Source organism: Triplophysa dalaica, chromosome 19 (assembly GCF_015846415.1).
Source record: "Triplophysa dalaica isolate WHDGS20190420 chromosome 19, ASM1584641v1, whole genome shotgun sequence".
In the NCBI taxonomy this organism is placed as follows: domain Eukaryota; kingdom Metazoa; phylum Chordata; class Actinopteri; order Cypriniformes; family Nemacheilidae; genus Triplophysa; species Triplophysa dalaica.
Window position 1 is genome coordinate 10,138,973 of NC_079560.1, and position 12,466 is coordinate 10,151,438.

The following is a 12,466-nucleotide window of genomic DNA, read 5'->3' on the forward strand; positions in this document are numbered from 1 at the left end:
ATGTTACTGTCTCACAGAGTCCAGGAGTCGAATGCCTCAGTCATTCTCTCTTCAAACTGCTGTGGCAACGTGAATCTTTTCTGAAGCATCTTCTGTCCTCACAACAATGTTGTCTTTCACATTCATTCTTGACAATTGGGCAAGAGCATTTTAAAGCATTGCTATTAGTTATACTAAAAGACTGCATTGAGGTCGAGGCAAACGTTAAGCCAGTCTGAGTCATATGGTGTGGTATTAAGATCATAAATTGCCATATATAACAAATATGGTTTTAAACTTGTTTCTTTATAAACAGAAAACCATGGCAAAGGTTACATTAAGATACCCTTTATTATTATACAACACATTGCTGATTTAACCACGAACCTCCGTCATGACCTAAATAACAAAAAAGTGGAGGCAAAAATATTTCAAACTTGCTGATCGATGCTGACAGACAAGCCCTGCAGTGCATGCATGGCATGCTTTCCATACGTCACTCACATTGAAAGGGCAAAGTTCATGGACTGCATGCTCATACCATGTTGCAATATTGCATATTGTTTACATTTATGAAGCTTTTATTATTCTGGCAAACTTTACATAAATTTATGTGGATAACTGAGCATCCCATTAAAAAAAGTTTGAGCGTGCTAATAGTATACTTCTTTTAAACTAAAATATGAAAAGTATAGGCTACAAGTCGGACATTTACAAGCATAATAGCATACTTGCTACATAAAGTACTTGAACTGAGATAAAAGAAACCTCAAGTATTCATTTCAAGAGAGTTGCGATGTCAAGTTATTTTGCCAACAGCAAATCTCTATTTGCTTTTATCTTCAACATCATTTATCCCTGTCAATAATTATCATTCATTTCGTAAAATAAGACCAGATTGAATTTCTCATGATCATCATAGTCCAAAAAGGGTGCATGCCTACTTTTATGGGAGTGATTTTTTCTCTACAATATCATCATGCTGACACTTTTAGCTAACATCTCTTGCAACATTTTAGAGTTACAGACATCAATATCCCAAATATCTTTCAAAACTAAGGATAGCATGAGAATAGTTTCAATAAAAACTGAATGAAGTGAAAACCATGAAGAGGTAAATAAATAAATCACATGATGTTTTCACACACACCCACAGTACAAAAGACATAAGAGGCAGGTGTGCACACCCCCACAGTCATGGATTCAACTCTATAAAAAGACAACCTGTGAAACTGGACCACAAGCAGAGAATAACTGAAGCATGCAACAAAACATGCATAAAACCTTCTTTGTTTTCTACTTAAAACATGAATTGTACTTTTCTTAATATATTTTTGTACAGTTTTCTTTAACCGTGTGTTTAGTGCAATTATGTCTATTTAATGTTACACTGTTTCGCCAGAGCATTAGGTGGCGCTAAACACTTTGCAACGAGCATCGGTGACGGAGTAGAGGGACACTGAATGAATGAACTTTTGTACAGTGTTGTTGTTGTGCATGTTCAATGAATGAATTCTGTTGCGTGATTTTAGACATTTAATTTGTTTAGTGTGTTTATTGCTTTTGTTTGATGATTCAGATCCTGAACGAGAATCCGCCCATTATTTGTTACTCTAAATCAAGATGTTTTTTTGGAAAACCTTGTACGTTTTGCTTTTATGGATCACATCGTGTGCAACAGGTAAGGAACGCTTGAGTTAACACAAATAGTATTGCAGTAACCTGCTTTTAAAACATAATATGAATGTAACACTCTTGAAATTTCTCATAGTAACCATAGATTCTTAGAAGATGCCCTATTATACAGTTAAACTATGGTATTACTAATCACTGCCATGAAATTATATAATACAAAATTACTAAATCTTTCAAGGGCTCTTGTTTGAGAGATGCTTTTTTTGTTGTATTAGCAGAAAATAAGTTTTACCATGTTACATACTTGTAAAACCCCCCTGTTGTATGTTAACCTTCTAAGTGAGCACTTTTGTTTTGACAGTTGATGAGATGGTGGTCATTCCTGGTGGGAAAATGATGATGGGAACCAATGCAGGTGATGGGAGAGACGGGGAATCACCAACACAAGCTGTGACTGTCCAACCATTTAAAATAGACAAATATCCTGTTACTAACTCTGACTTCAGGTGCTTGTCACAAACGATGTTGCCTTTGTCTCAAAACCTAGTTCCCTACCTTTGGGAATGCACATCTGATTTGTAAAACTGCTTGTATTTTTCAGGGAATTTGTCAGGACGCAGAAATATATAACAGAGGCTGAAAATTTTGGTTGGAGTTTTGTGTTCCAGGACTTTGTTTCTGATGAACTAAAAAGTAAAGTCACTCAGAAAATTGAGGTACAGCACTACCCGCTCAAAGCATGAGTCATTTACTCATTAATGCAAAGTCAAATAACTACAGTACATATATCCTCATCATCTGTTCTTTCTAAAATTCTTCTTCTTTCTAGTCTGCTCCTTGGTGGTTACCTGTGGAGAAGGTGTACTGGAGACAGGTGACTTACCTAGTGTTCTATGTGCATGAAAATAGTTTTAATTGTTAACCCCAAAAAGAAATATTTCTGCTGATGTAATTGCACCCAGCAATGCTAATGTAATAGTGCCTATAATATTATATAATGTATAGTCGTTTTTTTCACAAATATAGAGGAGCATATTGACCCAGGTGTTTGAACATCTATAGTGTGATGTGTGCAGCCAGCAGGTCCAAGCTCTGGGATCAAAGACAGGATGAAATTCCCTGTGGTCCAGGTTAGCTGGAATGATGCACGAGCGTTCTGTCAATGGAAACAGAAAAGGCTGCCGACTGAAGAGGAGTGGGAAATGGCTGCACGTGGAGGTCTTGAAGGTAAGTCAAAAAAGCCATATGCCTCCTATAATCTAAACACTCTGCTTCGTTATTCGTGATATCCACATTGTCATTTAAAATGAAATCATTCATTAAAATAATATTCATAGTCAGCATGTGTGCATTTTAGGCAGGACATACCCATGGGGAAACAAGTTCCTGCTAAACTGCACTAACCTTTGGCAGGTCAGTTGAGGTTTATGTTTGTCCATGATGTGATGGGGAACGTGTACATAAAAAAAGTCTGTTTTTGTTATGTTTAAACTGCTAATTACTTTGTTTGAAGGGCCCATTTCCAGATGGGGACACAGCAGAAGATGGCTATCATGGCACAGCTCCTGTAACTGCCTTTCCTCCACAGAATAACTATGGTATGTTTCTAGTGTACTTTTGATATACAGTGAAACAATTCCTTATGTGTTACACATTTGGTCAACAATGCTTTATCCAAAAATATCTGTGAATATAAAATATCACATCTTCCTCACAAAGCTTTTTTTAAATGTAATTCACAATATAACATTTATTGTTCTGAAATGAGAGAATGATGTCCCGTGTTGTTCCAGGTCTATACGACATGCTAGGTAATGTCTGGGAGTGGACGTCCTCACGGTTTCCTGGTCCTCAGACCATGTATGTCCTGCGTGGTGCGTCATGGATTGATACAGTAGATGGCTCAGCCAATCACAGAGCTCGTGTCACCACAAGGTCTGTCATACTCTACCCTGCTTTCACGGCATACGTGCTAAGAGTACAACAACTCCTAGATTGCATATATGTTGTGTGTTTGCTATTTAATATTTACTATCATTTTGCTATGGCTGTTGTCAAAAGTGCATAATATAATGAATAAAATGTGTTTCTGTGTGCAGGATGGGAAACACACCAGACTCCGCCTCTGATAACCTGGGCTTCCGCTGTGCTGTGAGCTCAAACTCAAAGAAGAAAGACAAAACACGAGTTGAGCTTTAAGAGATAAATTTGTTCCACTGAATGGATTGATCACACAGTGATTTATTATGAAATTAATAGTACATTTCTCCTGTGGAGAAATTAACTTTTGGAATTGCGTTTACTTTTTTTCATAATTCTTTACAGTACTAATATAGTAATAATAGCCTCAGATACATCTTTTAATTGTCTTTATTTTTACTTTCTTTATGACCATCATTAGATATTGAAACAACATCATATAGACGGTTTCATCGGATGCACACCCCTGGCCCGCAGTTAACTTCCGGTCTGTGTTTGTTGATCAGTCTGGCTAGTGGCTAACAATATAACTATTTATGTTATATTAATTTTTATTTTATTGTATGATCATTTTATTAAGTAATCAATTTGTTGAATGGATTGTGTAACTTTGTCGCATTTAGGTTCAGACAAGTGGATCTTCAACTGGTAACCCCCCAAATATAGGTCCAAACTTTTGTGAAAGCTTACTTCGTTTGTTTATGTTGTTGCTTAAGTCGTCTATATTAGAAATAGTTTTATTTGAGATAATACTGTTATTAGGATTTAAAAGACAAAACAAGCCCTTAAAAATAAAATACCACTTTCATCTCACTGTGTAAAAGTGTAAAAATAGAGTATAATAGATATATAGCGGTAGTCAGTGTGGTACTTTTCTGAACCCGTTTCAAATTTAATTTGAAACTGTAATTGAATTACCCTTGAGGTAAATTACAGACATCTGGTTGTGACTGGAGATGATTTACCCTCACCAAGTCCTCAGTGAAACATACATCTCCTCAGCTGCAATAAAAAGCAGAATGGCTGTTGGTGTGTCAAGTGTTTTCAAATAACGCTGCTCTGTTCTGAGACTGCCCTTCCTTCATCTAGTGCCCATAGATATTAAAGGCAAAGCATCAATGATGTGAACGGAGGTTTGATGGCATATTTGTTTTTGTTGGTGGTTGAGGGTCTGATAAACTAACAAACAGGGTCTGATAGGAACTAATAAAGTGGAAATACAGTGAGGAAAACAAGACCAAAACATTTAAGTCACATGTTAGATGGTTGGCAAGGCAATTCATATTATATAGTCATATGCAATTACACCATACAGAAATACTCTATACACTATGCACTTAGGTACATACCAAGTATTTAAATGTAAAAAATGTATTGTAAGGGTCCATCTTTGGTTTATCAAGTGTCCAACAACAAGTTTACATACATACACGGTTTAAAAAATGATTTCATTTTCTAATAATAGGCAGTTATTATTACCTCACTTCTTGACTGACTCAAATGATTCATTTGGCGAATAATCTGTCTAATTCCCTCCTTACACTGCATGAAATATAATTTTAAGGACATTGTAATAGTTACTCTTTAAACGATCATCCCACTCTGGACTGCTGAAGTCACATTCGGAGCATCATTATTGTTTTCTGAGCCAGAATTCCACAAGCCTCTAGTAAACAAGAGGGTGTATTGTAGGTACTTGTATGCATTCTCTTCCTTTACAGGTGAACACATAAAGAAACAGTTTGTGCTCTATTGAATGTATTGAAGAACCTACCTTTCAGATTTTGTCCAGGCTCGATCTGGATTCAGAAACCACATTTAGTGAGTTTGATGTTCATGTCCTCTTCTAATAATGTGTTTTACATGTTTTGGGGATGAACATACTTGACATCCTCCAAGAGAGCTCGCATGATTTTCCTATCAAAGAAAGAAAGTCCTCTAGCAGCAGGCCCAAGAGTTAAGTTTGATTACAAACACTGTAAGTCGCTTTGGATAAAAGCGTCTGCCAAATGCCTAAATGTAAATGTAAATTTATATAACACATCATATTACACCTTTTTTATATGTGTTGTAATGTTGTAATTATAAAAGATAATCGAAGAGCTCACCTTTCCTCATCCTGTTAAAAAAGCAGACACGTAATACCATTACATTGCTGAAAAATGTCTATTGAAAACAAACAATGTTATGCAATACAAGTCAGTGTGTCTGTTTAAATAAAAACACTATCTGGCACATAGATTTTCGAAAACACTAACTACATCTGTGCCGACTATAAGCTGGAGAAGGAGCAGTTGGGGGGAAGAGAGACTCACAAAAAAGTGGAACAGGAGAATGGTGGGAAAGCATTTTGAGAGAGTTTTTGTTTACATGTTCGTACTGAGAGTAAAATCTTGGCTGCGGCTCTCTCGTCTTGGAAATGAACCCTTTGTAGGCACATTCAATAGCCAAATGTCCTATCTGTATGCTGTGGAGTGTCAACCAATAGATAAATGTCCATGTGGAAACCTTCTCAGAAATCTGAGTTTAGTTAAGACACACAAATCACACAGCAAATTATCAATGTAAACAAATCTTATGCCTCCACTGGAATGTTTATTTTTAAGAACATGTGAATAGATTGTATCTGTAAAATATTCTCACCACAATTTTAAAGGGGCTGCACGTTTGTCGGGGCATTGAAATGTGTTTGAAGTGGAATTGCTTATAAAAGTTATTGCAAAACTCTCTACTAACCGCATGAGTTACCATTTATGTCTGTTCCTCAATTGTGCAGTACAAAATAAATACCTGAGTGTAATATTCATAATACTTAAGTATGAGTCATATTTAATGCATGCTTGAGGCACAGTTTTGGGCAAAGCAATTCAAATGCACTTCAAATGAGCCATGAGGTTTGTATGCTATAAAAAAGGAGAGGCCATACTCACAAATCCAACACCAAGAAAAAGTAGGCCTTCGATTCAAAGCAATCCTTTAGTTGAACTGTAATGAATTTTTTTTGCAGAACCAGAATAGCCAGTTCAGTATCTCCTAATTCAAATGTTAATTTGCTGTAAAGAAGCATTACAATAGGTTTGTATCATTTACATTATCAAAGAAACATATGGACCACAATGTGTACAGTGTTTTTTCCAGTTGAATTTGTTTACACCGTCTTTTTCTAGATAATCTGAGTTCACAAATGTACCTTCCTAGGATCTCCTTTGGTTCATATTTGTCATAAAATTACTGACCATCATTCCAGGATTATCCTCCTCTTTTGTCGTGACGAAGAATCCGATATACAGGGATGGGAATTCCTTGTAACTTTAAGAAAAAGTTAATCACAGACAAAAACGTGAATGGGACTGTCATGCTTTTTAAATAGATGAGTTGTTAATACCCCTCACAAAAATTTAAATAATCTTTTCTAAACTAACCATATTTATTTGCATTGATCTGTAGAAATAGCTAATTTAATATGGTCTTACCAAAATAAATCAACCGGTATCTGAAGTAAACCTAATAGAAATGGCAATGAATCTGCCAAAAACAGGACAACACGTTTATATAATAAAACCAGGATTTATCCCAAAAGTCGTGCATAGCCTGTAAAAAAGTTGTAAGCTTTTTTTTGTAAATACTTTTGTTTTATCTAATGGAAAAACAGGCCAACTACCTTCCTGAAAAAACACAATTATTTTTATTGTTCTCACCTAGACTACATTACTCGGTTTGTCCTTCAGTATAGGCTGGAGCCTTCAGGGGCTCCAGTGAAATCTCTCATGAGTTCGCTCACCCATAAGCCTACAAAAACACGAACGTGACGAAAATGTAAGAATTTAAACACAAAACGTGTATCTCTTTTCCACTTGCTTTTATATCCATTGATGTTGGATTTGGTTCAAAGGCGTGACTATAAATAGACCCGCTGTTATTTAATTTAAGGGCTGGTCAAAAGGAACACACAGCACGAACACATGATAATAAAAAATGTAATCTATATTTATACTGTATATTATACATGCACTTTCTTGTTAAAAAAGATGAACATAAGTACAAGGCGTTGATTTTTTAATGAATCTCAGCATGCACGGGCACTTCGATGTTTATATATTAATTTAGGTAAACAAAAGCACAAAAGCATCAGTCCCATAGATACGTGTTGCTCTATGATGTCAAACCCTGATGAGGTGTTTTGACGCACATGACAAGAGCGTCAAAGGGCCAGAAAAACCGGTCCGTTCACATTATCTCTCGGCAGTTTCGTCTTTTTTAATCTTTGCTCCCCTGACGAAATCACGCTATTCATCTCTGGTCGTTGTTCAAGAGCAATGGAGACGTACAGGAGACATGAAACACCTGTCACACTACACACGATCGGAGGCCTCCGGGATTCACCGGTGACCATTAATGAAATCCACAAACGATTCACCGACGATGAAGATTCATTGTCAGTTAATGACGTTGTGGAGAGAGACACCGGCAGGGCATCACTGTCCTCACTGGGTGAGCTACAAGAACAGGTGGAAGGGGACGATGATGATGCTGTTGAGACGGGCAGTCATGATGGTCTGGGACAGAGGACTCAAATTGAAAATTCTGAGCCGGACTCGACAAGAAATCCGAATCGTTCATTCATGGATGAGGCGCTACCTGATCTGCTGCGGAGTGGAAGTCCTCTGCGCAGACGAGTGTCCAGTCCGGTGTCTGCCACGGTGAGTCATAGACATTCAATATCAACAAGTGTACAGCAACATAATCATATATACATAAATGAGAAAGAAATTAAAATGTGACTTAAAATGGGCTGAAGAACATTGACAGGATTCTTAGATTTGCTTTTCATTTATTATGTCCTCTTATAAAAAGAATTATGACTGTAAGTTTTTGTTTGTAGGTATTCTTACAGCAAACACTATGAAACAAAGAAAAAATATATACATTTTGGCTTGTTTTGTAACTACACAATTCTCTCCTTGAAAAATAAAACTTTGTTAGATACATTTGGATCTGCATGTTCTCTGTCACTTTGCTCGCACAACAAGATTCCATCAGTCTTATCTTTTTAAAGAATCCAAGATAGGGTTGTCGTAGATGGAAGAATGTCTCTGGCCCGGTTTCACAGACACGGTTTAGCTTAAACCAGGATATGCCTTAGTTAGATTAAGATATTGATGTCGCTTTTATTAAAATACCTTAGAAGAACACATTATCGGTGTGCATCTTGACACAAAACAATGGCACTGATATATTTTAAGATATTTCTGGGCAAGTTATATTCAGTTAAGACAGATCACACATTCAGTTTGGTCTGGGACTATTTTTAAGCCTTGCCTGTGAAACCTGGCCTTGATGTTTCAGGTTTGAGACAGAAAGTGTATTACCGGCTGCTAAGTGGATTTATGTATCCATGGAAAATGCAGTTACTTGTGGCCATATTGATTCATGTCACTCATGAGCATTCTTAGCTAACGTTTTTTTAATGGTTGTAGCTGAAGCATGTGAAAAAGGAGGTAGAATTATCTCGGCGACGCAGTCTGAAGCTTAAAGCTCAGGTGGATAGACTACAACAGCAAAATGAAAGCGGGCCAGGATGGAGTCAAAACAAACTCCGGGTGAGTCTTTAACTTGCATTCAAAACAATGACATAACCTTTCAGCATTTTCATGGCAAAACCCTATTAATAATGGCAGCATAATTGCAGACTAATGCAAGGAATTTAAAACTGGACAATTTATGCAAGTAGGGATTGTCATAATCTTTATTTCTGATTATGTGAAATAATTAGGTCACAGAGGAGGTTGATTCTGTTGTAAAGCTGCTGCTCCCTCTGACAGACTTGGAGGCTTCGGATCTGCCCTCTGAGGCAAACCCATTAGACACTGCATTGAGACAATTGCAGAATGTGGCCCGTAGTCTCGCCCTCAGTCAGGTAAGATTTAGACACGCCCATCACCTCATGCCGGGCACGCCTCATTCTGAGCTCATGATGTACACATCCCTCCATTGTGAGAGCTATTGCATTCATGTGCGTGTTCTATAACTTTAAGAACAATTACACAACATGTCTTTAATACATTGTTCTGTGCACGCTACCATTGGCAGGCAAGAGGAAAGCCAGGGAAAGATGCAGCCATTTTACAGCAAGCTCTACGAGACAGAGACGAGGCCATTGCAAAGTAAGCTGGACTGAGGTTTTGACTAAAAATTGCTAAAGTATTTTTTGCCATATAAGCGGATAAACTGTGGATTTTCTAAAACACGATTTTTACTATTTTATCGCAGGAAACAAGCAATGGAGACTGAACTATTGAGAAGCAAAAATGAAATGATGACACTGAACAACCAACTTTTAGAGGCTGTTCAAAATCGACTTGAACTCGCCATTGAGCTGGAAGCCTGGAAAGTATGTTTAAACAAACGATATTTGCTGTATTTTTGTGCATTGCAAAATATGTGATTTCTTATTATTTTACCCTAAACCAAAATGACACTAAGATACTTAGTAAGAAATATATATAAGCATATTCAAAATGAAGTGAATTTATACTTGAAACAAACAAAACTACCAAATTGGTTAAGAAAAATAATGTTAAATTATGGTTCACCTCTCTTTTAAGTACTTCATTTATTTTTCTTACCTCACTGGAAGACATTTGAACAACTTTGAGATATATGTACCTAAACACAAAACAATAAATCAACATAAAAGTATTTTTGGTAAAAATAAATGTTATTAGTTAACCTTTAAGGAAAAAAAGTAAATTTTTCTTGGATATATAAATTTCATAAATGCTGTAAAGCCTTCTCTTCATAGACAAGGCTTAAGCGTAGTCTCAGACTAAAAGGAATGTATGACCTCTCTTAACTGAATATAAATATAAAAATATTCTGTCCTCTTAAAAATAATTATGACTTTAAGGATTTGTTTATATGTATTCTCACAGCAAACACTATAAAACAAAGAAAAACAAATTGTGTTTTGTTACTACACAATTTTCTCCTCAAAAAATCAAAACTTTGTTGCAGACTAATTTTATATTAGGTTATCTCAAGATAAATTTGGATCTGCATGTTCTCTGTCACTTTGCTTGCACGACAAGATTCCATCAGTCTTATCTTTTTAAAGAATCCAAGATAGGGTTGTCGTAGATGGCCCGGTTTAATTTGTCGATTTAATTAAAATACCTTAGAATACATTACTAAAAGGAATATGTGACCTGTATTAAGGGAATATAACTTGCCCAGAAATATCTTAAAATCTATCAGTGCCATTGTTTTGTGTCAAGATGCACACCGGTAATGTGTTCTTGTAAGGCATTTTCATAAAAGCGACATAAATATCTTAATCTAACTAAGGCATATCCTGGTTTAAGCTAAGCCGTGTCTGTGAAACCGGGCCAAAGACATTCTTGCATCTACGACATACCTTTAACTTTTAAAAAATGGGTAGGTGTAATTTTTGAAGCTGTGTCTATCTGGGTCTCAGCAGGGATGCGGGATCTGAAGTCTATGTGGCTATCTGGAAGACACAGGAGACTGAATTCTTACTTCATCAATCTGACCCCCTATGTTTATTTTCCCTGCGGATGTCCTTGAAATATTTTGTGCATAGTTGAAATGTCATGTCTCTTACAGGATGATGTGCAGACAATTCTTCACCACCAGCTCCTCAAACAGCAGAGGGATGAACAGGCTCAGAAGAAGTCTAGGTTTGGCGTTTTGCGGCGATCAAATAAGCCCCTTCCTCCAAAGCCGAATGTTCCCACCGTGCCAACCCCCGAGTCTAGTCCACGATCTTCATCTCCCAACACTTCAGGGACACAGAGGTGGACGGACAAATTCAAACGTGGCAAAATCAGCCTGCAGGATCCTGTTCTTGTGTCTCAGCAGCAAAGGACCAACAGAGAGGACACTTTTCAGGTTGTTTCTCTGGACTGATGAGCTGGTTCACTGATAATAACTGCTGGATTATTCTTTGCTGTACAATTTTACAATATGTGTCCATCGATTTGCATCATAATAATATTTAAAAGAAAAATCTGATCCATGTTTTTGATTTGCTCCACTGCAATAATTACCGAGTTTTGATAGATGGTGTTTTGGACATTAAGAATTCTGTGGACCTGCAGTTTTGAATGACATATTCAGAATGTTCTTGTAGCAAAGAAGAAAAACAATTCACCATTCAAGACTAAATTTATAAAGATTTATATTTGGAAGAAAGCACTGGTGAGGATTTACACATCCTTCTGAAAAAAGGGAAATATCATTTTTTAAGAGGTTGCAAAAAATATGTAAATGCAGTACAAATCACATGATCAGGTGAAAAACTTAAAACATTATTTAGTAACATGTTTGCACAGAGATATGTTCTGGCATGTACACAATACACCCATTCACAGTGCTCAAAAGAACGCCTCATACTAGTAAAGCTTGTAAAATTTCACTTTCATTTATGACTTCTGTACATGTCAAAACAAAACACAGAATTAATAAGTATGACACAATACTATCAGTAACATTAACTTCACTTTCAAATGAGCGATACTACATGAGGACACACAAGTATAGTGTTTACTTTCTCATTTACTGTATATGGATACATAAACATATATAAGTATTTGTACTATGACAAATATCAAATACGGTGATTGTCAAGATAACAAATCACAATTGTATATATAAATTTCTTTGTACTCTGTAAATAAGCTAAACAGATACTGTATTAATAATAGTTATAAAATACAATGCTTCAGTGATATCTGTGCATTACATTCTTAACTGACTGGTCTCTTTTAATATTGAATACGTTTAAAATGTCACATTTAGCAAATTACAGGGCATTCAGGTTATACATTTTGTTTTAAGTATGTGACACTTACAC

The 12,466-nt window shown here is 36.3% G+C and overlaps 2 protein-coding genes across 2 annotated transcripts; both read left to right on the plus strand.

Moving 5' to 3' along the window:
- Nucleotides 1-1,446: 1,446 nt before the first annotated feature.
- Nucleotides 1,447-4,618, plus strand: sumf2 (sulfatase modifying factor 2). The gene is made up of 9 exons (XM_056731599.1): nt 1,447-1,660; nt 1,976-2,120; nt 2,216-2,330; nt 2,444-2,488; nt 2,691-2,841; nt 2,972-3,027; nt 3,128-3,212; nt 3,408-3,549; nt 3,714-4,618. The coding sequence occupies exons 1-9, from the start codon at nt 1,603-1,605 to the stop codon at nt 3,811-3,813; spliced, it is 897 nt and encodes a 298-aa protein (XP_056587577.1). The 5' UTR covers nt 1,447-1,602; the 3' UTR covers nt 3,814-4,618.
- Nucleotides 4,619-7,838: 3,220 nt separating this feature from the next.
- On the plus strand, nt 7,839-12,343 carry bicdl2l (bicaudal-D-related protein 2-like). Its single transcript, XM_056731902.1, has 6 exons — nt 7,839-8,294; nt 9,072-9,194; nt 9,368-9,511; nt 9,685-9,758; nt 9,865-9,985; nt 11,218-12,343. Exons 1-6 carry the CDS (start codon nt 7,911-7,913, stop codon nt 11,518-11,520), a joined length of 1,149 nt encoding a protein of 382 aa, XP_056587880.1. The 5' UTR covers nt 7,839-7,910; the 3' UTR covers nt 11,521-12,343.
- The last annotated feature ends 123 nt before the right edge of the window (nt 12,344-12,466 follow it).